The sequence below is a fragment of the Channa argus genome, chromosome 1 (genome assembly GCF_033026475.1).
Source record: "Channa argus isolate prfri chromosome 1, Channa argus male v1.0, whole genome shotgun sequence".
In the NCBI taxonomy this organism is placed as follows: domain Eukaryota; kingdom Metazoa; phylum Chordata; class Actinopteri; order Anabantiformes; family Channidae; genus Channa; species Channa argus.
In genome coordinates this window covers 35,044,919-35,071,722 of record NC_090197.1, presented here as the reverse complement: position 1 = coordinate 35,071,722, position 26,804 = coordinate 35,044,919, and the positions used below count along the sequence as shown (strand labels likewise).

General features: G+C 39.4%; 2 protein-coding genes across 5 annotated transcripts in view; one reads left to right on the top strand and one right to left on the bottom strand.

Annotated features, from left to right (window-relative positions):
• Nucleotides 1-17,646, top strand: part of arid5b (AT-rich interaction domain 5B) — a 73,248-nt gene extending 55,602 nt beyond the window's left edge. For both annotated transcript variants that reach the window (XM_067515600.1, XM_067515589.1), the window contains 4 exons: nucleotides 3,420-3,472; nucleotides 4,541-4,638; nucleotides 13,041-13,248; nucleotides 13,421-17,646. In XM_067515600.1, coding sequence (XP_067371701.1) covers nucleotides 3,420-3,472; nucleotides 4,541-4,638; nucleotides 13,041-13,248; nucleotides 13,421-15,442 — 2,381 coding nt within the window. In that variant the 3' untranslated portion in view covers nucleotides 15,443-17,646. The remainder of the gene's footprint in view (nucleotides 1-3,419; nucleotides 3,473-4,540; nucleotides 4,639-13,040; nucleotides 13,249-13,420) is intronic.
• A 436-nt stretch (nucleotides 17,647-18,082) lies between these two features.
• rtkn2 (rhotekin 2) lies at nucleotides 18,083-26,561 on the bottom strand. Of its 3 annotated transcripts, none has more exons than XM_067515613.1 (12): nucleotides 26,210-26,561; nucleotides 24,827-25,029; nucleotides 24,485-24,543; nucleotides 24,290-24,343; nucleotides 24,085-24,202; nucleotides 23,574-23,774; nucleotides 22,822-22,916; nucleotides 22,166-22,272; nucleotides 21,940-22,071; nucleotides 21,091-21,259; nucleotides 20,835-20,942; nucleotides 18,083-20,540 (listed from the first exon to the last, which is right to left on the bottom strand). In XM_067515613.1, exons 1-12 carry the CDS (start codon nucleotides 26,351-26,353, stop codon nucleotides 19,828-19,830), a joined length of 2,103 nt encoding a protein of 700 aa, XP_067371714.1. In that variant the 5' UTR covers nucleotides 26,354-26,561; the 3' UTR covers nucleotides 18,083-19,827. The 3 variants fall into 3 exon arrangements, with proteins under 3 accessions (XP_067371714.1, XP_067371723.1, XP_067371732.1); XM_067515622.1 differs by having other exon boundaries at nucleotides 24,827-25,026; XM_067515631.1 differs by lacking the exon at nucleotides 26,210-26,561 and adding an exon at nucleotides 25,958-26,181 and having other exon boundaries at nucleotides 24,827-25,026.
• Nucleotides 26,562-26,804: the final 243 nt, after the last annotated feature.

Sequence of the window (26,804 nt, the reverse complement as noted above, 5' to 3'; positions counted from 1 at the left end):
AACAACTTTTTATCTGAATCTGAACATGGACTATTTATGTATATTTCACCTCATCTCCTAGCTGAGTTTTTCTCTTTTTTTGAAGACTACAATTGGGACTCTTTACTGCCTGGCAGAGATGTACCAAACAATGTATTCAGTCAATCTGCCTTTACCTTGAACGTAGTAATCTGGTCTTTTTACATTTGCTGTTTGCTTGTCTGAATCTCATGTTGAATTTATAGTTTTACCCCTGGGGTTGAATGCATTAAACATCTAAGAGCAGAAGTGATGATGTGAGAGCAATTGGACTCTTAACTCCACTCTTTTAATGATAACATGTTTTACACTACTATCATTATTACAACTAACATCATAACTATCATAATACCTTGTTGAGAAGTGGTAAAGAAATATATTTTAGGGTTGCAACTAACAATGATTTTTCAGTTAACCGATTGGTGAATGTACATGTAATGGGGGGCTTTGGCCTGTCTGTGCCCAGGGACCCATTTACTCAAATGTCTAAAACCCAAAGATATAGTGCTGGAAATAAAATTAAAAATGTATGTTATAAAGCAAAAAGAGTCCAACGTGGCATCTTTAGATGTGTTGCTTTATCTAACAAACATTTAAAACTCTCCAAATATTTACCCAAATCATATAAAAAAAGATACGAACAGGAAATCTTTACCTAGGGAAAGTACATGGAATGTTTGGCATTATCACAGTTGTTGAATATGATTACTAAACTATAAAAATGTTTTTCATTTGATCAACTACTCAATTCAGCTGTAATGTATGTCTCATGTTTTATCTGCTGGACGAAGTGGTCTAAAGATGGTTCCATTCAACAAACCTTCACTATTAGAAAAATGGAAAATGTGTCCCTAAATGACTTCAGTTAACCCATTCATACAAGCTGTATGCACACTTACAGTTGCACCTGAATCACAGGAAATGACAGAAAATAGTAGGCTGTTACATTTTAGAAGAAGTACAATTGGAGAGGAAAACTGTGGCGGCAGTGTATTCGAATTGCGGTCCTTCTATTTTTTTTATCACTTGGTTAATATTTGCTTTGCTCTACAGCTGCTGCCATTGAAGTTGTATGGGTGTAGCAGAGGCAGTGAAAGAAATCAGAGAGTGGATTGAGGAGCAGAAACAGGAACAGTAGTGGTTACATTGTATATTCTGAATGCCCTTGATCTGCAAGATTAACTGCTAACTTTGTGTGTGTGTGTGTGTGTGTGTGTGTGTGTGTGTGATAGAGAGAGAGAGAGAGAGACTATTGCAGATGCAAACATGCTTCAGCGCTTGGGCATGAGCATGTGATTGTGAACATCATTTCCAATTTGTCTCCCTCTTTCAGCCTTGTTGTCTAATTGCCATGCCATCGGTGTGTCATTGAGGGTGCATTGTGTTCCTGTTTTGTCATCCTTATCTCAGTGATAATTGCCCCTGCCAAACAGAGGGGAATTAAGAAAAGAAATTGCTAATGACAAGACATCTAAGAAAAGGCATGTTCTCTCATTTCCTTTATCTGTTCTGTACCCTCCCAGTCCCGTGTGCTATTGTGGTAATTACAGTCGATGCATAACAAGCTAGTTAAATAGACCATCTTTCTGTTTCTACAGTCAGAAAGCACAATACGGCAGAGTGCTCAGTTCAAACAGAAAAACCTACCCAGCTCCCTTTGTTATTCCACCCGTGCATTGACAACGGTCGCAGAGAGGAGGGAAGGAAAAAATCAATGCTGTCAAATGCGGAGATAGGAAAATGTCATTTTGACAAATGCAAGGCTTTGTGTACGCACAGATTGAATTTTGATGGATTTCTCCCTAGGCGAGGCCTCCTTTTCTTATTTATAGGCCTTCATATAAAAATGTTAAACAATGATGTTACAGAAAGCCAATACAAATGTCATTGGCACAAAAAGTCCCCCAATGAACTTGTGGTTCTTTGTGGGAAACATTTTCTTTCAAAGACAGGCAGCCATTTGAAGCCTTTCTAACAGCTTACATGGTTATTTTTAGGAAAATGTTACACAAGGCTTGTATTATGATATGGCCTGTCATGGGCTATTTGCATGGGGAAATCAATGCAAATGAATTTGCATTAGTTCAAACAGAAGTTTGAGCATATTTCCAAGCGTTTGATGCTTGTAATGGTTTTCATTCATACCTGCAGGCTGCTGCTGAGGGTTAACAAATCTCTTCGTCAGAATGAAACATATGCTGTATTTTATCACATGCTGTAGCAGTGATTGTACAAATATGCAGTATTCATTTGCATCTTTCTAGCTGAAGTGAAGTGTTAAAAAGCTGTTTTCACTTTGCCAGGAATATGTAATTACCGTATAGCTTCGAGGTGTTCCAATAAACATGATAAACTATCAGTCTATCTACAGTATTTACAAACTATATTGTATGATATTTGTACTGCACCACTTTTCTAAAGAAAATATTGCTCTTTTTACTTCACATTTCACAGTCCAACCCTGCAAATGCAAATATGTCTCTAAAAGGAACATAATTGCAACTGGATTATGTTTTCTGTCAACATAATGAGGATATGTTGACATTTAATGAAAATGGCAAGTTGCATATAAATGCTGGAAATATCATTAAAATTTTCCATAAATGTTTAGTTTTGTCTGCCAAAATATCCAATGTTTCAGCAGAACACCCAGTTTGTCTGACTACAGCATTATTTAACTTTTTTCAGAACTTGAGTCACTTCATACTTAACATGTTTATTGACCTTCAAACTAAACTTTGATCTTTCTCTAACTTAAGCTTAAGTGCTTTTATTGCCTAAACTTAACTTCATTATTAGTTTAGTTGCATAAGATCATACTTTTTCAGGAACCAGGGTTGCAAAGTCACTGCCTCATCTTTCTACATAGACTTTCATCAAATTTGTATATAAGTATGTATCTACTTTGCTACTGTTTGCAGTATTTGCTTCAGTGCTAACTGGGTCTTGCTATTCTGATTATGGCAGATTTTATTTTTATTTTTAACAAAATGTATCATTAAGTTAAAAATTACGGTAGATCAAACAACAAAGCAGTATAGCAGTATACAGAATTAACTTCAACATAAACAGCTACAGAATTTTAAACACTACTTCTATGTTGATACTACCAATATTATGAGAATATTAGGCATATGAGAAGATAACATTCTAAAGGGGCCCAATTTGAATAACTATATTTAGGTATATTGTGTACAATAAAGCAGTAGAGTTGAAAGTGTTAAAGGAGCACTTTTACACTTTGGTATTGATTCTTTTACGTAACTGAGAGCTAAATGTTTCCTCCAGAACTGTAGTTATCTCGTCTCTCTGGTGCAATGACTGTACATGACGTCATGTATTTCAGCTCAGGTCCTTTCCCAGAGTCCCTGACTGACTTGTTTGTCTTCTGTCTCCCACAGTCAACCTTTGGACCATGTTTCAAGCTGCTCAGAAACTCGGAGGATATGAGTTGGTAAGTATTCACATATGTGGCAATATATTGCTTCTCTTTTGTTAAGGCCCCTCCCGCCTTTCTTTATATATATCTCCTTTTTCTCCTCCTGATGTCTACCCCCCAATCTCTCTCCCTACCCACCGCCCCTCTTTCTTCCCTCTCTCTTGTTTCACTGCCCTCCCTTTGCCCCTTGAGGTCAGTCACTATTTTCCCAAGAAGAAAACCTTGCTCACAGCTACATTTACTAAAAATGATGCTGTTGTTTCAAAACCCTGTTGGAGTGGAAAACACATGTTCATCTGCTCTGCACTGGTCAAAAGGAAATTGGTCAAATCGCTCATTTTTTCCCATGTTGGAGATGAAGTAAAACGCACATTTATATACCCACAAGTGTGCACTGTATGCACACACATACACACACACACACACACACACACACACACACAATGTGAGTCAGAAATAAAAGTGCACAAAGCAGTGGCATTTAACTTGGCAGCCTTACCTGCCATTTATTGACTCACTATTCATGTGCATCGTGTTTCCAAAGTGAAGTCAATGTTTGATATTAAGTCGTCAAACGTATTGCTCATGCCCATTTCTTCATTAGCTAGCTGGTATAATGTCATCCAAACAGACAGCCAGCCTGCCTATAAACAGGATACAGCTCATAATTAGGGCTCATATCCTTTTAAAACCCTCATATCTGCAGCTGATTATCTCACTTTCATGTCGAGGCTTTGTTAGCTCTGTGGCAGCCTGGAGTTTTGTGTTTTGTGTTGTAGCCCATCATCTGTTACGGAATAAGGGGTTATAACAGGAACAACTGACTGTATGATGTTAACGGAGCTTATTATGTTAGAGAATTGAGTGCTGAGGATTCAATAACTGGAACATCATGACTCAATAACTCCGTAAGACCTCAAAATGATCTCAACCTCTTATGTTTTTCTTTTGTTTTTTTTGTTTTTTTATTATTATTTTTCTTCCTTTATGTTTTTTTTTTTTCAATTTTTCTCATCTTTGCCATGCTTTGTCTCTTTTTTCTCTTTGTCTTATCACTCTTTGTCTTCTCATCTATTCCTGTAGATCACAGTCCGCAGACAGTGGAAGCATGTATATGATGAATTGGGTGGAAACCCCAGCAGCACAAGTGCTGCCACGTGTACACGGAGACACTATGAGAGGTGAGTTATTTTGTTCGACATATATAAATATAGACAGTATATACACATTATGGCTATGCATGCACATATGGGACAGTTTGCATCATCTGCAGAAAATAAGCTCCCTCACGGCTTCAGCATCAAATATGATTTCACAACCCTTTATTTATTACATCAGGACACTGTAAGACAATTATTGATCGTATTCAGAGGAACTTAATGCACTCAAACATATGTGAAGACTAGTGCTTGCAACAGTATGATAGTTTTCAACTCACTCCCCGTTTCACTGTTCACTTCTCACTGTTATGGCATGCAGTCATAGTAGTTTTAAGAGATGCATTTCTTATAAATAACTTCATAGTGATGAGATGAGAGTCACTTATTTTATCAGAATTAATTGATTAGTTTGGTGCAACTATGGAACCAATTATGCTGTAAATACTCATGGCGCAGCAAACTGAAGTGGATTTGAAAGCTGAATTTTCAGCTCAGTTGAGCTGAATTGATCTGTATAACACCAAACCACAACAAATATCATCTCAACGTACTTTGCATCTTAAGGTCAAGGCTTTGCAGGATCTAAGAGAAGACTGAGAGCAGAGTTTTGTATTACTAACTGACACACATGGATACATATATAACCAGTAACCACCTTTGCTGCCTGATATGCATTGCAAGCACATAAAGCTAGGACATAAAATGAATCTACGAGTTTAATGTATTCATTTAATCGTTCAGTCAGATACTGCAGCATTTTGCACACATTATAATCACTCAGATGGTATTACCAAACCAAAGCAAGCATATGGATTTGATCCTGAGGGATCTGTGAGGGTATTATGCACCGCTGCATGCACACACATACACACACACGTGCACACACGCCCACTTTCCCAAGGTTAAACAAATGCCAAATACGATCTCCCCAACAAGAGATAACCAGTCACTCACCAAGCAGGTCATTCCTCGGGGCTGTCGACCCTCTCCCCACACACCACACTACCCCCAGCTGCTGCAGGTTCGTGCGTCGGCATAGCTTGGGCACACACACATGCACACCTGTCAGTAATACAGCAGTATGCCAGCGGTACCATATGAGGGAGCCAGGCAGCTTCATATTGTGTCAAGACTGCATGCTGTAAGTGAATTTGCAAGCTCATGCAGAAGCTGCTGGAGCAGCTTTTCCAGAAAATGTGTGAAACTATAGGTATGAGAATGTATTGTTTGTTGTATTTCTAAACAAGGTGACAATGTGACACTAAATGGTCAGGTTTCTTTTTCATTGTTTACACTGTCCAACCAGTACTTCCTCATTCCCACAAACAGGAAAATATTTTATTAAAGGAGGGAGCTGCTGGTTATAGGAGTTGCTGGGTTATACTAGTAATTGACATGACTTTCAACACCTGGCATTAGAATAAATTCTGGTTAAAATGTAATTTTTCTGCCGTCACAGTGACCTTAAACCATGTTGTGTGAGGTGCCTGTGCCTAAAAATGACTTTGAAACCAGATGTGAAAAGCTAAATTGTTAATCAATTTATAAGGGTAAAAATATGGTCGTAGGGAGGCAGTTGGGGTAAGACATGACCGTGTGGGAACCGCTAAGGTGTGACTGCTGCTGCGCTGGCCTTTCCCTCTCCAGCCACCGAGAAGCAGCTGAGAGAAAATAATGCTGAATCAATACAAAGCAATAATATCCACACACTGCAGTGGATATCAGGCTGACAGAGAAAGAAAAGGTGTAAGAGGGAGGGGTGAGGTTGATGGGGTGTGTGTGTGTGTGTGAGAGAGAGAGAGAGAGAGAGAGAGAGAGAGAAAGCATGAGAGAGATCAGCTAAAGCTGAGCAAGTTTCTATTCAGGGGAATAATTTTAGCTGAGCCTTGGTGTTTGGGCTGCTTGGAGGGCAATTAGCCTCATTGTATTAACTCAGCAAACACGACCATTCTCTCTGCATGATGAATGAGGCTGTTTGTGGGCTCACTGAAGTGTGTGTTTGTTCCCCAGAGGCGTCTTTGTTTCCACCTTTAATCATTAGTCAATGTGCTACAGAAGTATAATTCACAGGGAGGAATGTACAATGTACAAACTGGAACAACATTTATGTTTCCCTCTTCTCTCAGAAGGATCACTTGTGATATGTCTCAGCGGGGCAAAGTGGAGTAGAGCAGAAAATAAAAAGGTCTCAACCTCCTAGAAAAAAAAGGAAACAATATTTCAGGACATAATTGCTTTAAATTAAGTGGATATTCTTGTTTGTCTTGGTGTTATTTGGGTTAAAGACTGTGAATATCCACAAGCATTCAGCTCTCGTTTTAAATTATGCACATTATCCCTTTACAGCCCTAATGGTAAAATCATATGAAATGGTTTCCTAGGAGATGTTATTGTGAAAGATGTAGCCAGGAACATAATCACTATATTTATGCTGTCCAGGAGCAGGCGGTAATCACTGTAGTAATAGAGTTACATAGCTGGAATTGAACAGGAGATAACCTCAGCTAATTGTCATTTTCAAAGTTACTGTTTTTTAGTCACAGAGCACCGTTCATTAGCGTGCAGGGAAAAATCAATGTAGAAATGTCCGAGCCAAGGTCTGCCACTGCAGCTACGGGGAAGCTTTAATGATATTTATTTAAACCGTTTCCCGAGATTAGCTGTCAGGGCCCAGTGCTCTGAATTAAAAATGAGGTCATGAAAAAGATGGCATCAATAACCTTGAAATAGACTGCCTTTTGCTTCTGTGCTGTGCCATTTTCTCTGTGCCCCCCTCCTCTTTCTCTCTCTCCCACTCCCTGCCTTGCACTTCATGCTGTTTCTTTCATTATACAGGTCAGCGCCTTTTAACAGCTCCTACATATTTAATCTTCCTGGTTTCCTATGTGCTCTCTTGTTACAGAAACATCACATTTCACTATCTCTGTTCATTTCTGCCTGTTACAGATTTTTAATACCTCACTGTGCCTTGGCACTGTAATGTAATTGCACAACGGGGTTGGTATTGGGGTGGGAAGGAGTTTTGGAGGGGGGTATCCATGGCAACAGAGAAGCAATTTAGAATAATTTGCTATTTAAAAACTCTGAGGTTTTGGGAAATAGCACACAGCACAGATGAGGGCTTTTGGATTAAATAATTTCATCTTTAAAGTATTAGATGTTGCCAGATTTACTATACATAGAGTCTGTGGCCTTTCAAATATTCTCCAGCTCAGATCATGCAGATGTTTTATTGATTTAGCCTTTATTAATTCCTCCTGGTATGTGTGCTCCTCTGCATTCACTAACATTGGTCTCCAGATATAAAAATACATTTGTTGCTCATAATTATTAGGAAACCTTGAGTCTGCTCTGAGAATTATAATATAGCGCAGTTCTGATTTGGGGACAAAAAAGGCACAGGAGATTGTTTGCTGCACTCGTCAGCATCTCTCTGCATTGTCCTTGCAGTATTGCAGATACATGAAATGTGGCGCATCACACTTTAGCTCGGCTTGTTTAATACAGGAGCTCAAACACTGATCGGAATTATTCTGGTCCCTTGTTACAAATCCAAGGGTATCATTGGATTACAACAAGAGGTGGGGGGGAGGGAATATCACCTTAATGTCCTCTTTGCTTTTTAATTCCCAACTGTCTGAGACGGAGGGAGAAAAAGGAAAACCACCTTATATCCTAATGGATAAGCAAACGTCAGTCAATATAAAGAACCAAACAGGAAGGAGGCAGAGGGAGAAGTTGCAATATGAGAACATCACTGTAGTGTCTGTCAGCATTCCTCAACACTATAAACAATGTCTCAACATGTTGTCTCCATCAAAAGCAGAGCCAAATTCTTTGTATATCCATGACTCTTCTACTGAATCTGGACTTCAGCTTCGGTGGGAATGCAGCCAAAGAGCTGCTTGTTCTTTACACTAAAATAGCAGGCAGCTATTCTAACCTTTGAGAGTTAGATGGTTTCCCCAAGACAAAATGCTTCATTGAGCATTCAGAGATAAAAACCTCTTTTGCAGCAATCTAACAAATCACAATATTAGATGATTTCTTTATGCGTGGAATTTAATCAGAGGGTCCGAGGTTTCTTTTCCCAGTGGCAATGAGAAATCACAAATTACGGCACTGACGTGTGACAGGCAATCGACTGAATGAGAATCTATTCAAGTCTACTGAGATTAATAACTAGTTCAGTGTAGCAAATTAAATTAATGACATTCTTGCCAAGATTTAGGTCCACTTTAGGGCAGGAAGGGGGAACACATGCTGTATATTTTTAGTTATTAATACTTGAGTGACTAAAAGACTTGAGTGTTCCTTTATGGAGAAAAGAACACTTTTATTTTAAACAGTTAGCTCTCTTGGCTCACACCTGCTACGGTGAACATTTACTGCAAGCAGCAGCAGCAGCAGCAGCAGCAGCAGCTAATGAGAGCAAACCCTGGGGGAACAGTAGAGGTCATTTTAAATCTGGTATTTTCAGACTTGACAAAGGACTTAAGTTTTTCATACATTCCTGCACTGCCCTCCTGTTTTAACTGCATGAATAAGGGTCACCTCAAGTGGTTTGGCTTCGAAACAAAAGAGGGGCTTTGAGGCATGAATCCAAAGCTGAGGGACCAGCTACAATGTCTGTTTATCCCTCTGCTGGCATCTTGTCTCTCTCTTTCCCTTTCATTCCCTCTTTCTCTGCAGCACTTGTTCTCTTATTGCGCTGATGATGTTTAATCATTTCATTTGGATATGATGAAGATTAGATTTTCTCATTTTACTGTATTCTCTTTTCTTCACGGGCTTTTAAAAATAAGTTATTTCTTTGCCCCAAATCTCCACAGCCCCTGGGGCTTTGTCCACCAGCTTTTTAAATAGTTTATTTTACTTTTTAATGCATGAAGCAGGTTTAGTGATCTTAACACCAGCTAAAATTAATTTCAGCATGAATGGGAGGGAAATATTTGAAATGGAACAGCCTGCAGGCTTTTTTCCATTATTTTGGTGACTTAGGCATTTCTTGGATTCAAGCACACTACTTGTTCCTGTAACACAAAACTCAGATGAGAGCAGCACATTGCTGGTAAAGTCACCTTGTTTTTGCTAAGTTGTCTTTTTTGGGGCGCGGCGCTTTGTGTGCAATCCATTATTTCAAAAGCACAGACACGGTTTGCTGACATCTGTGGTGTGATTTATGATGCTGATATTAGTCTTAGTGACTCTGAGAGGAGTCAGATACATGGCATTATGTGAATATGAAGTCATATTTTTAACTTAATTACTTGACACATATTCTATCTGTACTATTTAACATTTAATCTTATTACTGCTTGTTATCAACATGGAAAACGGCTGCTTAAACAAAGGCCGGGTGATAAATTGGCATGAGAGGAAGTTAAGTATTTATTGACCTCATAAAAATGTTGCCTCTCCTGCTTTAATGAAATTCTTTCTTGCAATGTCTGAGAGTAGCACACGCCCCCTAGGGGCTCAAATTATTAACTACATCTGTCTTTGACTCATCTAACACAGTGGCTGCCAAGCTCAGCCCTTCTTTGGAGGAAATTGCTACTTATATAAGTGGTATTGTGTTATGAGAGTAATATTACATGATCCTGAATAAGATGTGTGTATATGACTATGTATATATTTATATCTCTAATATATACATAGTCATATACACACATCTTATTCAGGATCATGAATATATATGAATATATATATATATATATATATATATATATATATATATATATAGAGAGAGAGAGAGAGAGAGAGAGATAGATAGATACATGGCATTATGTGAATATGAAGTAATATTTTTAACTTGATTACTTGACACATATCTATATAGATATAGATAGATATATAGATATATACACACACACACTTCTTGACATTATTCCAGTCTTTCACACTGAGAGCTCTATTGTTATAATGTATTGTTGTTGTTTACCTTAGGGTTAAAAATGTTAAAAATGGAAAAGGGAGTGAGTGCCCAGAAGTCTGAACTGTGTTTGGTTATTCAGCCATTCGTGTTAATTTGAATAAAATCGTATAATGCTAGGTATTGAGCTACAATTTCCTTTAAGTCATCTTGTATTTATTAACCAAACAAATGATTCTTACAATATGGGGAGCTTCCTGAGACTGATTCTGTGTTTCCTGACTAACGCAGCTTCTTAGTCTTTCCATTTGGAACAATTTAAGACTGCGGTAATTTCCCAATCTCAGCTCTTACATTATCCGGGTCTGTGACTCCCCAACCCCCCACCTCATAATTGACATTCCATAAAGTTGACCCAGGCCAAGCCAGCCGTCTCTTTCCCACAGATCACTGTGATAGTCAACAATGCACACTGGTACACTGTGTATGTACAATATATGCCTCTTTTCTGCAGTGATCAATAAACATTGGCACATGGGGAATACACATTTACCATCCTGAAGAAATCATATAGAAAGTTTCATAATTGTTTTATAACGTGTCTTTTCTATGTAACTGTGCCTAATTATTGTGAGAATCTAATTTTAGAAACCCTGAGAATCACTTCCCTATTTGTGTGTTTTAAAGTTAAAAAGACAGTGTGTTTTTCTCTGTGTTTCCTAGGATCCTTTGTTCTTTCATTCAGAATCATTTTTGCTCTTCATTAACATGTAATTATCCCCTCTTTCACTCCCTCTCTCCCTCTGTTTCTTTTCCCTTTTGCTCTCTTAGCCTGCCCTCTTCTCTTTCACAACCCCTTTGCTCTCCATCTTTCCAATAAGTCACATTTAATAGTACATTTCCTTTCTTGGCCTGGGGCCTGGTGCCAGACCAGCTGTATGAAATGTAGTTTCACCGCTTTCCCTGCCAGCACTTTTGTTCAGAGGAAAAATAACAAAAAATCCCACAGAGCCTCTTGAACTCTCTGAGGCTTTTTTTTTCTTCCTTTTGAAGAGGAGGCGAACCAGCTCTTGATTCATTGTTTGTTTTACCGCCATGTCCCTTAAAAGGAATAGTGCAACCATCTCTTGTCGTTACACGAGAAGACCTTATTTTTTCTTGTGACTGAGAAAGTCATGTTTCTGTCTGGCTTTTATGGATTGTTATTGTAAAAAAACTGACAGAGCAGAGGAGCTAGAGAGATTTTCAGAGGAGCTTATTGAAGTTTGGAGTGTTGTAGATTTTCAGTTGTCTTGGTTTCCTCTTCTCCAACGTTTCTTATTTCTGGTCTAGTGCCAATTTCCATTTTCTTTTTCTAAGCAATAAAGTCTAAAATTTTCCCTTGCTGGGTTCCTCATGTTATTATTTTACACATGGGTATTGTTATGTTATCCAGATCCTAATGTTCCCATTAGTTGTGACATCAGATACGGAAAATTGACTTGGGAAGTATTCAGAAGAGAAATAACAGAAGTCAAAAATAGTTTCATGTTTTCAACAGACTGTTCCTTGTCACTTACTATGGACTTATAATTAAGCTGGAGTATATGCAGCCATCCTGCATTAAATCATGTCGACTGGGCAGTGTGTTAAAAACTGCAGCATACTTTTACCAGCTGAGATACTTTATTATTGTAACTTCTTTGTGATCAGTCATATTAGTATATTCAATTAGTTGTTATATACTGTGAGCTTTCTATAAACTATTCGATTTCTTTTGTGTCTGTTCTTTTTTTTTTCTCGTTCCCAACCACATTAGCTTTTCACACACAACATGCACATATTCTTTTCTCTCAAGGTTAAACTAATACCAAATGTGATCTCTCTCAGCAGACATAACTGGTTATTCACATTCTCTCTCACAAACACAGACATTCACACATACACACACACACACACATACTCTGGCAACCATCTGAACCTGGATTTCCCCTAACCTACTTTAATTACAATAGGATTGTTAATGCTTGCCAGGTATAAAACCAAGGAACTTTTTAAGCACTACATTTGATACACTAGATGCCTGTGGCAAAGCTGCAGCTCTTTCTGTTTTTGGTATTAACAAACACAATACTTATGTGGTTTATTGTACTTTAATTTCTACTTGTTGTCATGGACTTCTTTCAAAAAGTAAGAGTACAGGTGTGTCTAAATGTTTTGTTTGGTTAGAAAATATGTTTTGTGTGTGTAAATCTGCACTTATATAACAGTTTTCCACCCATTGGTACCTAAAGAGCTTTACATTGCTTCTCATTTACTTATTCACACTCACAAGCACACACACACACACACACACACCGTTTCAGTGTCTTGCTCAAGGACACTTCGACATGTGACTGGAGGAGTCGGCAATTGAACCAACAACTGTGGGATTGATGGATGACCACTCTACCGACCACTGTACCCTTAACAAAAACATCAATTATGCTTGAAATGTGTTTTACGAGTGTGACATAAAATGATCATACCAGAAGCTCATCTGCATTCCTCTGCCCTTATTCCTCCTCAGGCTCCTCCTTCCATATGAGAGACACATTAAAGGTGAGCAGGACAAACCCCTTCCCTTATCCAAACCCAGGAAACAGGAGGGTGGCCAGGAGAAGGTCTCAGGAGCCAAAGCCAAAGGGGTGGGGGCCAAAAAGCTGAAAGGCAACAATCTTAAGCCGGGGAGTAAAAAGGACAGAGGGGACATCGTGAAAGACCCAGAACAATCACATGTAAGGAACTGGTGTCTCCTCAGGATTCTTTCTTGCTCTAAATTCCTTTTAGTATTTAATTTGTGTTTAATTGTGCTCCCTCAACAATGCAAAACAGCCAAATAACTATAAAATATCAGTGTCTTTTATTTTGTGAACAAACTCTTAAGAAATGTAATTTTTCTCCATTCAGGACTCCAAGGGGAAAGAGGAGAATCATGAGCTGTCCACAGTCGTAAAACAGGAGGTATCTCCTGACGATCCAATTGTAATAGAGGAGGAAGAGTTACATCTTACCCTGAAGAAAGAAGAGTCTTTGGCAGTGCAGCAGCCATCTTCATTCTCTCCCAAAGAGCCAGAATACCGAGCCCCACATGCTGAACCACCCCTCCACACAGGGCCTGGTCTCCAGCCTGAATGGAGGCAAATGAGTGAGGCCCTCCAAGTAAAACTGTCATGTGAACAGCAAACTGAAGGGCATTTCATTCCTAAAAACCCATACTTGCCTCACAGATGGGATCAGAACAAACCTGCTGGACATGTTGGTCTGCCTGAGTCCTCCTCCAGGGTCAAAGACTCTATAGAAAGTCATGGTGGGAGAGTGGGGAAGGTGTTACCGATGTGTAAGCAGGCAGAAACACAGTGTATAGACTTGAGCGCAGATTCCCTCTCAGAAAAAGAATACTATGGGGTGATAAAGAAGGAGTCTTTCCAAGGCCCCGCACAGACAGCTGCCTACTGCAAAGCCAGCCAGGGGGTCATGTCTCCTTTGGCCAAAAAGAAACTTCTCTCCCAAGTGTGTGAGTCCAATCCTTTCTCCTTTACTTCAACATCTCTTCAGCCTGCACCTCCTACAGCTGCCTCCTCTCTCCCCGTCATATCAGTGGTTGAACGGGAGAAGGAGCAGCGAAAGAGTGAGGAGGAGGTGGTGGGACAAAGGCACGGGTGTGTGTCAGACAACATCCCAGAGGTAGCGCCTATATTCAGACCGTCAGTCATTCAGCATGCCCAGAGCAGCAAGCCTCACCAACAAGCCACCAGTATTTCATCAGAGAGGAGCTCTGCTGGGGAGCTTACAGACACTTACAGCTGCCGGACAAGCCACCATCTCCAGCCTCAAGTCACTGCCCCATGGCAGCCCTATCTCCCGCAAACACATGCATCGGACAGTGTGAAGAATACTGGTGAAAAGCTACTCCAAGGCCCAACTTCTCAGCCCCGGAGCTACGCAGGCGACTGCTACTCCTCCCCTCACCTCCACAACCTGTACAGGCAAACTGAGACCTGCCTGAGCCAGGAGAGGATGGCAAGCTTTGGCAATGGAGAGCGAAGAGAGCACTACAGCAGGGACCGTGAAGGCACCCAGAGCTTTGTCTGTGGTGGTTTAGAACAGGAGGGCTTGGCCTACAGATCTCATTATAGTGACAGGACTCAAATACACAGAGAGAGCAGAGAGGCAGAAGATGAGCCTAGAGACTTCACAATTTCTAAACCTCTCTCTCAGAGGGTCTCCTCCTTCTCCAAACCCTCCTTCTGCAGTCTCACATATCCCATCATACAACAGGGCTTAGAATCTCACCCTAAGGCTTGCAGAGTTACTCCTATGACCATCTCTCCCCCGAAACAGAGCTCAGCAGAGTCGTTGCAGTCATTTCCCAGCCCCAAAGCTTCAAGTGATTCGTCCCTCACCAGCCCGGTTCGACCCAGTAAACGGAGCCTGGGCGAGGCTGACAATGAGGAAGTCCCAGAAAGGAAAGTCCGCGTCGTGACGCCAATCCACCCTGCAGGCTCTATTCGCCGTAGCGACCCAGAGGAGCTGAAGCCAGCTGAGCCAGCCCATCCAGTTCACCTCAGCAACCACCTCCCTGAGGGCCACCCTACAACCACCTTCCCCCCTCCTCACGCCGCACACCTCTACGCTGGCATGTACCCGCCTGGCAGCCTGGTCACACCAGGAGCCCAGGATGGTCTCCAGCAGCACCCAGGTCTGCAGTACCTAAAGAGCCAGTCAGCAGTGTCTCCCCTCGTGCCCCCATTAGCTTTCCACTCCCTGATGCTCCATAGGCATATGCTGGCCTCCAGCCCCAGCCCGCACCACTTCTACAGGCATCCAGGTGGTGCAGCAATGTATGAGGACTTGTTGCACCACCTGTACCCTCTCTCCACCCTCCCACCACCTCAGTTATCCTCGGTACATCCCAGCACTAGACTGTAAAGGAGAGAGGACATCTTTCTCTCCTTCTCCATCCTCAGACTGTTTCAGCTTTGTTTTGTCTGTCTTTGCTCGGGGATTGTGGCTCAGTTGAAGGAAAACACTTCGGCTGATTACAGACTGAAAATTCCACTTTCTTTTTTATTTGTGTATGCATTTGTTTATATACTTTGCACTGTTCTTTATTTTTATCACCACTTACTGTATCTTTTTTTGTTGATGTATCCTTATTTGCACAATGCTCATGTGTATGTGCTCACAAATCAGTTTGCCATTTTCAATCACCATGAGTCAGGTTGTTGCTCTGTGTGTGTGTGTGTGTGTGTGTGTGTGTGTGTGTGTGTGTGTGTGTGTGTGTGTGTGTGTGTGTGTGTGTGTCTGCGTATGTGAGAGATTAAGAGAGAAAAGTGTGAGAGAGAAAGAAGAGTGGAGGGAAACAGAGAAAAGCCATTTGTTTACTGCATCTGAGGGCTAAACTTTGTTGCTTAAAAACACTACAACTAACATGACAACATAAATAAATGTCTTTATATAAATGAGATGTGTTCACCATTGCAAACTGCTCTTTAGCGCATTATTACACTTTAGGCAGCCAGTAGTGTTGTATCTGTTTACATGTTTCCATGCTGAAAGTGGTTGTCAGTTTGTGTCACAGTAACTCCACCTGGGCCCTTTGGAATAGACATTAACACTTGCTGCGGTGCTGCATAACATGAAATAGCTTCATCATAACATTCAGAGGTGCTGTGTATGACAGATGTACTGTAGACTCACTTTTTACTCAGTTCAGGTTTTATTCATTATGTATTTCATTTCACATACAGCATAAGCAGTTATCATGTTTGATCTGTTGACAAACCACAAATGTTTTAATGAGTTAATGAAAAGCCGTTTTAATTTTTTCTTTCTGAATTAAGAGTAATATGACCCCAAAATCCCTTGTTATGAGTAGACTGTAGCAGCTTGTTTTTGTCTGTAGGACCAGCATAATGAAGCAGCCGTCTGCTGTGGAATGCTCACCACAAGAAATCAGCATTTCATCTTTTTGTTCATGACTTGAAAAGCTTTTTTTTGGGGGGGTGAACAAAACAGACTCTTTTATTTAGCACGCTGAAAAGACTCACTGTATGATTTGATAGGAATGTTGTCACTTAAGATATTATTGCTTTGCAAATATCTGTGCCTTTTGCAGTCTTGGATTAGAGTTAGCACTACAGTTGTTAAGGTTCATCTTCTGTAGCAGGGTAGGAATATCAATATTACTGTCACTCTTGTCTGAAATGCATCGCACATACACTCATACAAAAGCTCTATGGCACACTTGGCTATCAGACACCAGACTTGATTAACTTGGTAAGGCACAATGTTTAAAGTTTGTAAACTGTTATGCATTAACCTAATGGTTAGTAATTGTGCTTAAATAAATACTTACTACTTACATAGCCTAACTGGCAGTCAGGCTGTCAATTATACAAGAAGCTGGAGAGATTTACTGATCTTGACGAAATTAACACAAGCCTGGTGTCTGTCACCTGCAGGACATGTGTGCTCTATGTGTTCTCTAACAGTGATGAAAAGGTACCAGACTCCATAAAGTATACCTACCATGCTCCACAGCCTAAGGTAGAAAGACAACACCTGCTCTGGCTTTTACAGCCACCGTAATTGCAATCCTGGATAGTCGAAATATACAGTGAACATGTCTGGTGTTTCAAAAGAAAAGAAAACTGTAAATGTCTATGTGTAAAGTTTTACTAAATACTTAGATAAAGACATTGATTTCTGATTAAGTACTGTACACTGCTGTGTGTTAGGTAAGACTGGCATTAGTGCTGGTTTTTGTACAGAACATTCATATGGGATCAATTCATGACAACCCCTCTCTATGTAAATAGCACTGTAGATAGTATCGCGTGGTTGTTATCACATAAACTGTTATAACCTGTAAATAGTATAAAAACAGTATAAAAGTCGGTTACACAATCTAGCTGTGTCCTTGTTTGCTCCGTTTCAAGGTCACCGTGATCATGTTAGTTAAACACTATGATTTAAGAATTAGGATACTCTTATTTGTTGTCTTTTCACTTTCCCCCCCTCCCACATTGTTTCCATTGATGTGCATCCTGAAAGTGTTTTTGATACAGTAGCCATCTGTTTACCAATCACCCAGCTGGCGAGCAAGACAAAAATAAAGACTTTTTGTATTATATGACCTCCTGTATATTTAATTAAAATATTTTACTATCAATACATGTTTCCTCCATTGTTTTTAACTGCAGATAAAGAGCCAGGGCTGAATAAACTGATATTTAATGCTAGTATACTAACGCCAATATAATGTTCTTTTTTTCCTGAGTAATGCAGCGTGAATGGGGTTTTATTATTGTAATACCATTATCTGGCTATGAGATTCCATCCGCCTTAATCTTCACAACAGGCTACTTCTGGGCTCATAGCCAGAGAAGCCTCTCCAGTATTTGCTGCAGTAGAAAAATTTGCCAGTGCATGTATCTCTGAGATGTGTGTTAGGCTGCAATAAAAGCTATGCTTTGACTTTTATTGCCACCCCCTGGTAAACCTTTACAATGAAAAATATTCAGTAACACTTCCAAGCTCAGCAAAAATAAAACAGCCTCACCAGGGTAGAATGTAGGCCATTTTATTGCAGATCAGCAATAATAATTAAAAAAAAAAAAATAGTTAGCTTTCAAGACAACAGTGAACAGAGTGATGAGAGAATTGCACTTCCAATATGAAGATAACTACAATATTGTTTCACATTGTACCAGACTCAAATTATACAGCACTAAAATCACTACTCACTAGTATATAAGAACAGTCCCTCTTAAAGTCTAAATAAGTTGTGCTGAAAGGAAAACTGAGATGACATGAAAAAATAAAGTATAAAGAACATTTAAGACATGCTAGAAATTACTGCTGTTAAGTTATTGTTGCTGCCTCGGGTAATAGAGACATGAAAACACTATTTTTAAAACATGAATATGAAATTGACTAATTTGGCTTTTTATCAACTGTCCCTGTAAAAGCATAAAGCAGCTGTAGAAGTTTTATGCATTAAAAAAACCCACCATTTCTCAGCCTGATGCCCACAGAAGAAACCTCTCCTATACTATACATATTAAAACAGTGAAAACTGTTTTAATATTACACTGCACAGTTATTTGTGTCTTTCTACAGAACTTGCAATATATTAACTGATGACTTTAGCCATAACAATAAAACAATATTCAGTGTCTAACAGTACTGGATATGTTCAAAATAGAAACATAAGGGCATTCATTATTTTAGCCACTCAAAAGTCTCATTTCATTATGTTTACAGCATTTATGGCCTGCAATGTTGAATTATGTGGGACATACTGTGTAGCCACTGAAAAACCAAGGTCACTCCATTATTAAGACCTCTGGGAAATGGAGAAGTGACATTAGTGCTTGCAATTGCTCCTAAAATCCTGCTCCCTTAAAAACAGCTATAGTGGTCATAAAGTCATCACAGTAAGTGGAATAAGTCAATAATTCCAAAAGGAATGGCTTCTCCACAGTTGGCCAATGGATCAATTCCAATTTGAGTGCTTTTGCAAACGTTCTTCCTTCAGCCCATGTTCCAGCAGCAGAGCTGAGAAATAAACCTTTCCATTTTAGCGGGATTGATGATGGCAACGGTCAAGCCAACATACAGCTCTCAAATTTATCTATGGGTTAGCTGCACATGTAAAAGTTTATAAAAAGGAGCTGGACATGTATCAATACAATATTGATATTGCAGTGGGAAATGCGTGGGACAGTTATCTTATTTTACGTTTTTAAGAGACCATGCCATGCATCTTTTAAGTAGAATAATTGTCAATTGACATTTGGGAAAATATGCTTACTTGCTGAGTTGTAGGAGAGGATTGTTACCACTTGTATTGATCGACTCAATATGAAGGTGGAACACCTGCACATAGTGAGCATAACATGGAGTGAAAGCAAAGGGAAACAATTACCCTGGCTCTCTCAAAGTTAAAATCTGGCTCTAAAGCTAACCATTAGAATTTCATTTAATTTGTTCAAAAGCTACAATGTAAAAATTACAAGATGGAATTTAAAGGAGGTCATGTCCTGGCTCCATCTTCCTATTTAGCATATAGATATTAGAATTGTAATGATCTCTTCATAAAACTTTTAAAAGCAGACAAGAATCCTTCACAAAAAGAACCACACAAATAGTTATGCCAAAAATATCACAGTATCATAAGATAAAGTCAAATCCATTACAATATCAAAAGTGATTTTATCAGTGTTACCTAGCTTAGTTAAAAAATCTGTAATTGCTGTTGTAGTTATTGGTATTAGTGGTAAGAAGGGCTAAATGATAAAAGGTCATGGTCACAAAGCTTTAAGATTCATCCTCTCTCTGAAAGACTTCCTCAGTTTGCTCCTTGGTGCAGGAACTGGAGCAGGACCTTGACTGGGTCTGATCAAACCATGTTCAGCCGTGGAATCAGAGGTCTGGGTTTGGTTGCTCGGGTACTCAAGGTGCTGGAGAGGGGGTTGAACATGACTTTGTGGTTGTACATCAAGGACGCCCAGTGGAGCATTTTTCCGGCTGAGGGCTCCAGTTCCGCCAGCATTATTACGCTGGAGCTGTTGGATGATGGCAGAAAACTTGGCATCCAGAGATGGCCTGCCAGTTTTGGGCCTTGTGGCCAGGCGCGAAGTGCAAGTGTCGGAGTTCTCCTTCTCCTGGTGCGAGAGGAGGGGACAAGGATGAAGAGGAGGAGGGCGGGGAGGTCTGGGTGGATGACTGCGAGGTATACAAGGCTCTCTTTCAGTGGGAGGGGGTGGTGCACGCCGCTTTTTGTTGCTAGTGGATGGAGAGCAGGTGTTGGGGTTGGGGCTTGAACAAGGAGTGGAGGTTTTGCTCTGGGACACAACACTCTTCTGCACTACCATTGAATGGGAACCATAAAACAGAGTGGACCAGTTAGGCACCTCTTTCTCTTCTTCTTCATGACCAAGAAGAAAACGGCCATCTGTCTCCTCTATCCTGTTGTGAATAATATCTGTAATGCTCTCAAACTTGCTAGGTGAATTTATACCTGTAAGAGAAGCAAACTAAGGTAAAATTAAGCGTATCAAAGAAATGTCAACTTTGTCTTTTCTTGTGCGTGATGGGTTATGCAATGTCAACTATGCCTAGTTCTAATTACCATGTAAAGGGATTTTACTTTTATGCATTACCGCTAAAATTGAAAATATTTGTATTGTTAAATGACTTGTTTTTTAACTAAGCAAAAATACAAATCCTTGAAAAAATTAAACGTCATGCAGTCAGCGAATTATCAACCTCCATCTAACTCACTTCAGCTACTTGTTCCAATTACTCTACTCACTGAGGTCGTTGTAAACAGAGTCAGCCTGTTTGGTGAGGAAGAGTGATGGTTTCCGTGGCGAGACAACTTCGATCTTCATTAGTTGGTCACAGCAATGCAGCCAATGGCCTGGTTGTAAACAAGAACAGGTTATATATCTGTTCTTGCTAAGAGGAGCTAAGCTAAATGTCTGTTGCATTTTGTCCTGCAGAGACTGATTTCCAAACACAAATCCTGTAAGACCATGTGCTTTATGCTTACACCGAAATACACTCACTCTGATCATAGAGGTGCTGGTGAAGGGCGTCCAGCCAGTCCTCCAGCTCCTCCCTTGTGTCTGTGGTGAAGACAATGGTCTGAGAACCCTCTAGCGAAGTGTTGATAATAGACAGATTCCTGGATTTCTGGCCCGCTGACTCCTTTTCCATAATGTGGATCCGGGTGTCCTGCAGAAACAATCCACAGTATACACATAAGAGCTCTGTAGGTTCTCTTGCACTAAAAGGTATATTATTATTGCCACAGATGCAAGCAGGATCTCGGTGAGTAATGTGGCATTTTGTAATCTGGTTATACTGCAAATGTTAGGGAATATTCAACTGAAATAAAAATAACTGTAATAAAGACTGATTTTTATATTCAGTTCTTCTAAAAACAGCTTCTGATGGTCCCTAGACCACACAGCAAAAGATCCCAAGCATACCTTTTCAGCTCAATGGTCACACAATGGTGAAATGAGCTAATAAAGTCAGCACACTCAGCAACCTCATACTGAATATTAAGAAAAAAAACAAACAAAAAAAAAACATGGTGAAGACATTGCTTTTCTGCTAAATAAATAAGATAAATAAATGAATGAATATCTGTCAAACAGAGATACTTCCTCTTATAGCACTGCTTTCAATGTCTTTTCACTGACTTTAATTCAGTTTTTTTTTTTTTTTGGCTTGCCTTGTACTTCACCTGTAAGCTGCTTTGGATGAAATCATCTGACGAATGACTAAATGTACATTTCACAAAGAAATTAGAGTAGTTAGGGTAAATTCCAGTACTGTAATGTTTTTAAAGCAGGTAAGGAAGCAAAACATCAAACGTAAAAAAATATAGAAGAATTTCTCTGTCTTACCTTATTGATGGGTACAATAAGAGTGGGCTGTACTTTAGCATCAATTTCTTCAGGGGTGAAGTAACAGGACAAAAGGCCACCACTTAAAACACAGTAAAGCCTGCAGCAGCAGTTCATCCCCTCCACGCTTTGCTGGAAATCATGAGAAAGACAGAATACAACTAATGTGTTTTAACAATGGAACCAGCTTTGGGGCAACTTCTAACAATAACTGCACCCAACTCACCTTCTGGCTCAGGTAGCCGGTCATCACACTCAGTGTCATACAGGCAGGCTGAGCCACCAGCCGGCAGCAGAGGTTGCCATAAAGTGGAAGCCAAGATGACCACTCAGCTGTGTAGTTAAAGAACAATAGCGTTGAAAGCCCAGAAAATACAGATTCATAAACATTAACCCTAATGCTTTAAGGGGTATGCCGAGAAAAGAATTACAAGAATGTATTTTCTTTTTTAAAAGAATAAAAAAGGAATAAATACAAACTGAAGTGAGATGAGAAAATAAAACCCTCTGGGTATAAAAAAGGATGCAGTTTTACAAGACAGATGAGCTTTTGTCATTTGAATGTTTAACAAAAACAGTCATTAAAAAAATTAAATCATGTTTGCTTTTATTAAAGAGTAATTTATCATAGTGGAAACTCATCTCATAGCTCATAGTTAATAGCACAACTCATAGCTACCCTAAAATTAGAGCTTGTTAACAAAACCTGGTTTATCCATTTAATCACAAATAGGAAGGAATGTAATCTAAGCTCAACTTCAATTATAGATTTTTCAGCATTCCATTTTAATGGTGTAAAAATATATCAACACACTATTGAATCAAATCTGAATACTAAACAGCAGAATTCCTTTATTACATTTCTGCGCCCTTGTTTCTTACCATTTTGAAGGACAATGAAGGAGTGAGACTGAAAGCTGCCTTCAGCCTCAGCCAGAGACAGTGAAGTATAGGCCAGCAGGCTGTATTTGGCTCCCCTGGTACAGAAAGATGCACACACAAACACATACAAAGTGTTAATCATTATTCCAAGTAAACTGCCCTAACTTTATTATTCTTCAGCTTCCCAAGCTTATTCATAAATGAATAATACTCAATCCTAGCCTTACAGTAAAATAATATCTAGATACTTCGATATATGAAGACTCTCACCCTTTAATCCCAACATGTGCACATACCCTACAGTATTTTGCCTTTTGTAAACTAATTTCCTCATGCAAAGGTCAAACAATCCCAGTATTATTTGTCCCACAAAACAGGTGGCAAGTATCACTTACAGATGTTCAGTAGAGAGTGTCATTTGATGCTCTAAATGCTGTTAGGTAGGCTTTTCCTCTCGGCACAAATAAAATACAGGTAGGACCATTTAAAAGCTTTAACATGTGTGAACACACACACATAACAAAAGAAAAAGAAAAAAACAAACAAAAACAATTAGCACTAAAAAGATATCAGTCATACATGACACTAAATGTTAGTTTAAACCCTTATTACATTTCTGACATTTGTTGGAGCCCGCAGCTACATTCTTTGTTTCAGTTACAAGTAATAATAAAGTCAGTTGCCAACGACAAAAATCTAAAATACCACGCCAAGAGTCTGTAAAGGGCTTTATGGGATTACACAATACATACGGGGGAATTGGGTTGTACTGGAGGAATGTGTCAGGGTCTGAGCTGTCCAGCAGAGGGCAGACTTTCTTCCCAGCAGTTTTTCCAAAAGAGTTGCGGAGCTTCTTGGCCAATTTCTTTGGCGTGTTTACCAATGCGACCTCTTCCTCCAGTGCACAGCTCCACAACTCCACCTTCAGCTCAAACTGAGGAGTGACTTCTTTACTGCAAGAGGAAATTTTAATTGAAGTATAAACAGCAAAATGTTTACAACAGAAAGACAAAAGCAAATGCTATGGACAAATACAAAAAGAAATTTTGCAGGACTCATGCAATTGTGGGCAGTCACATCTGTTTGTAAAAGCTAAAATTATATATTCTGCTATACATGTGGCTACACAGTTCCATCAAAAAAAAAAAATTTCTCAACACCACATTACGTTTCCACCACTGTTTGACAAAAAAGGGCTCCTGAAAAGTAAGTGCAGAGGCTTCAAGTGTATTACTGTGCATAATGGACATAACAAAAACTTACAAGATGGTTATTCCATCAAAGCAGATGTCAGTGACTGATCTGTCCACCACCACCATTTCTGTGTCAAACACCTGTGTGCCGATCTGCAGCAGACAGAACACCGCCATTCGACGTGAGCCTAATAAATACAAAAAGTGTAGTGTATGTGTTAGTGGAGAAGGCTAAACAATAAGAACAACTGTTAGCAGAAGGTGGACAAACGTACTTCCTCTGTCGTTAAAGTGGTCTGAATCTCTCCACATCAAAGGAATACGCAGCCCTGAATCATAGACACATAAAAGATGAAAAGTCTATTCACAAAGCAGTTTTCTATAATGGTCTATATCCATTTTGTTTAAGTAGATAACTTTAAGTACTTTAATATACAATTTATGAATTTCCGGTGGTGAATGATTCTTACCAGACAATGCAATTGTCCCAGTACAGGGCACGCGGCCATCTGAAACAGGATCTGAGTGTCTAAAATAAAAATACCAATTTATGCTTAAAAGTGATAATATATAAAGACTTCACTGCAACAAAAAGCAATAGGAATAAAAAAAAAAAACCCTGCTTTCTAAATTCCACTTTATTTCTGTCTTGCTTTTTCTCCTTTTTACCTGGATTTCATTTCTTGATTGAAGCAGACATTAGTCTACAAACTTAGATTTTGTTTTCTAAAACTGAAATCCAGTGATTGAAACTGCAACTTTTACAAGACACCTTACACACCAAAGAACACAGCAAGAACTCAACGCCTTACCTATTGACTGCTCTCATCATGTCCTGCTGCGCTTTTGTCTTCTGCAGCTGAGCGATATAAGCCTTGATCCTGGCATTGCAGGTCATCAGGTTCTTGGAAGCATTAAGAATCTGTTCTCTCTTACTGCAAGCCAGCAGCAGCTTGTAGGCCCCCTCCTGCATTCGCATCTCAAAGTCAAGCTTTTCTTGTACGTTCGTGTTCTTCTTGGACATAACATAGACAGGAGAAATTAAAAAATGATCACATTATTACATGCTAAACAACATAGACTGGCAGCTCATTATGATGTTTTGAATTAGGTTAGCCTATGAAACAATTTTCTATAACAGAAGGGGATGAGATTGATGTAATGGAGGGGAAACATTTTGGTGCAGCTAAACCAGTGAAGTTACTGTGAAGTTGCCATTGAATATGTTATGTCACCTTGGTGAAGTCAATTTATGTCTAATGCCTGTTCATCCATGAGCAATTTTGAGGGAGTTAGCATCGTCCTTGCACTTTTACAATAAATTACATTTTACACTGGGTTGGCAAAAAGAGAATAACAGCTTAATCTTTCTGGCCTAAACAGAAGTTAAGTTTCCAAAGATATTTGCAAATAACAGTTATAAGACAAGTGGATATTCACAGAAAAGGGGATAAAGCCTGTAGGAGACTGTACTAAGTAGAAAAGACCATGACAGTAAATTTGTTAATTGTTTAATCTATTTGCGTGCAGATGCAACTATTACAATTACTGCAACTACTACAATTGATGTACCAGCCAATTAATTTATTATTTAACAAAATAATTGTTACAATAATAGACTGTCAGAAAACAGCAAAAACCTCGATCCCAGTATTTCATTGATGACTTCATCCCAACATTCCAAACCCCAAAGACAGTAATATTATAAAACAGAAAGGCAATTACTTATAGTTCATAAGCTGAAAATACCATCTGTGCATAAAATATTACCAAAACGACTCAACAGTTCTCAAAATACCAGAAGTAAATACTAAAGAGCAACAAAAGAGGACGGTGAGGTGATGTGGTGGATCAGGAGGAGGCGCTCTCCCAATGACCAACATATGCTGGATGGAAGTTGAAAATTAACTACATGATCTTTTTAAATATAACTATAATTTGACCTGTAACTTCTTAGAAATCCGGCGAAAGCACAACAAATTCATATTCTCTACTCTCTGCAGAGTGTCATCGCCAGGACGCGGGCGTCCTTCCATTCGAGCCTTTACTTCCATGTTGTTAGAGACACCGTTGCTGCAATTGTGTAACTTTAAGTTACAAACGGCCGTTAGCTTGTTAAGTTCGTATTGTTACTGTTGTACTTTGCACCCGCTCTAGCGTTTCAAGCTCTTTCCGTGTCCCGGTATCGCCCATACCTCTGTTTGCAGAAATAAGGCGCTCTCTCGTATTTTCTTCCGTTTAACCTCCATTGCAACGGCAGAACCAGGTGATAATAACGACCAGAACCTGCCGCTCCGTTTGGAAGTTTGAACGTCCCGCGGATCCTCCATGTTGTCCATCCATTCGCTAACCACAGCACATTCCTTTTCCTACTTTCAACGGACAGCGTGGCTCGATTTCTATCACCGTATCTACCGGAGTGGAAACACTGTCCAGGAAATCAAAGCTAAAATAACTTAATTTGCTTGAGTCCGTCTTTTGCTACGTGGTAAATGTTGAGAATGTGAAACATTCAATTAAAATAGAATTTAAAAAGTTACACTTAAAAAAGAGCTTAACTAAAAAAAAAATAAGTTAAAACCAACTACACTTACTCCGACATACTAACTAGAAACTACAAAATATTATAACAATCATCGTCAGGTGTACTGTCAGTAAATGACTATGAAAAACCCTCCGCCTTTTCACGCGGCGTTTTTCTGTATTCAAATCGAGCACTCACGCAAAGGACAGACAGGAAGCGTCATTGCGCCATTGTGCCAGACAAAACAGGGGTATCACGTTAGGATT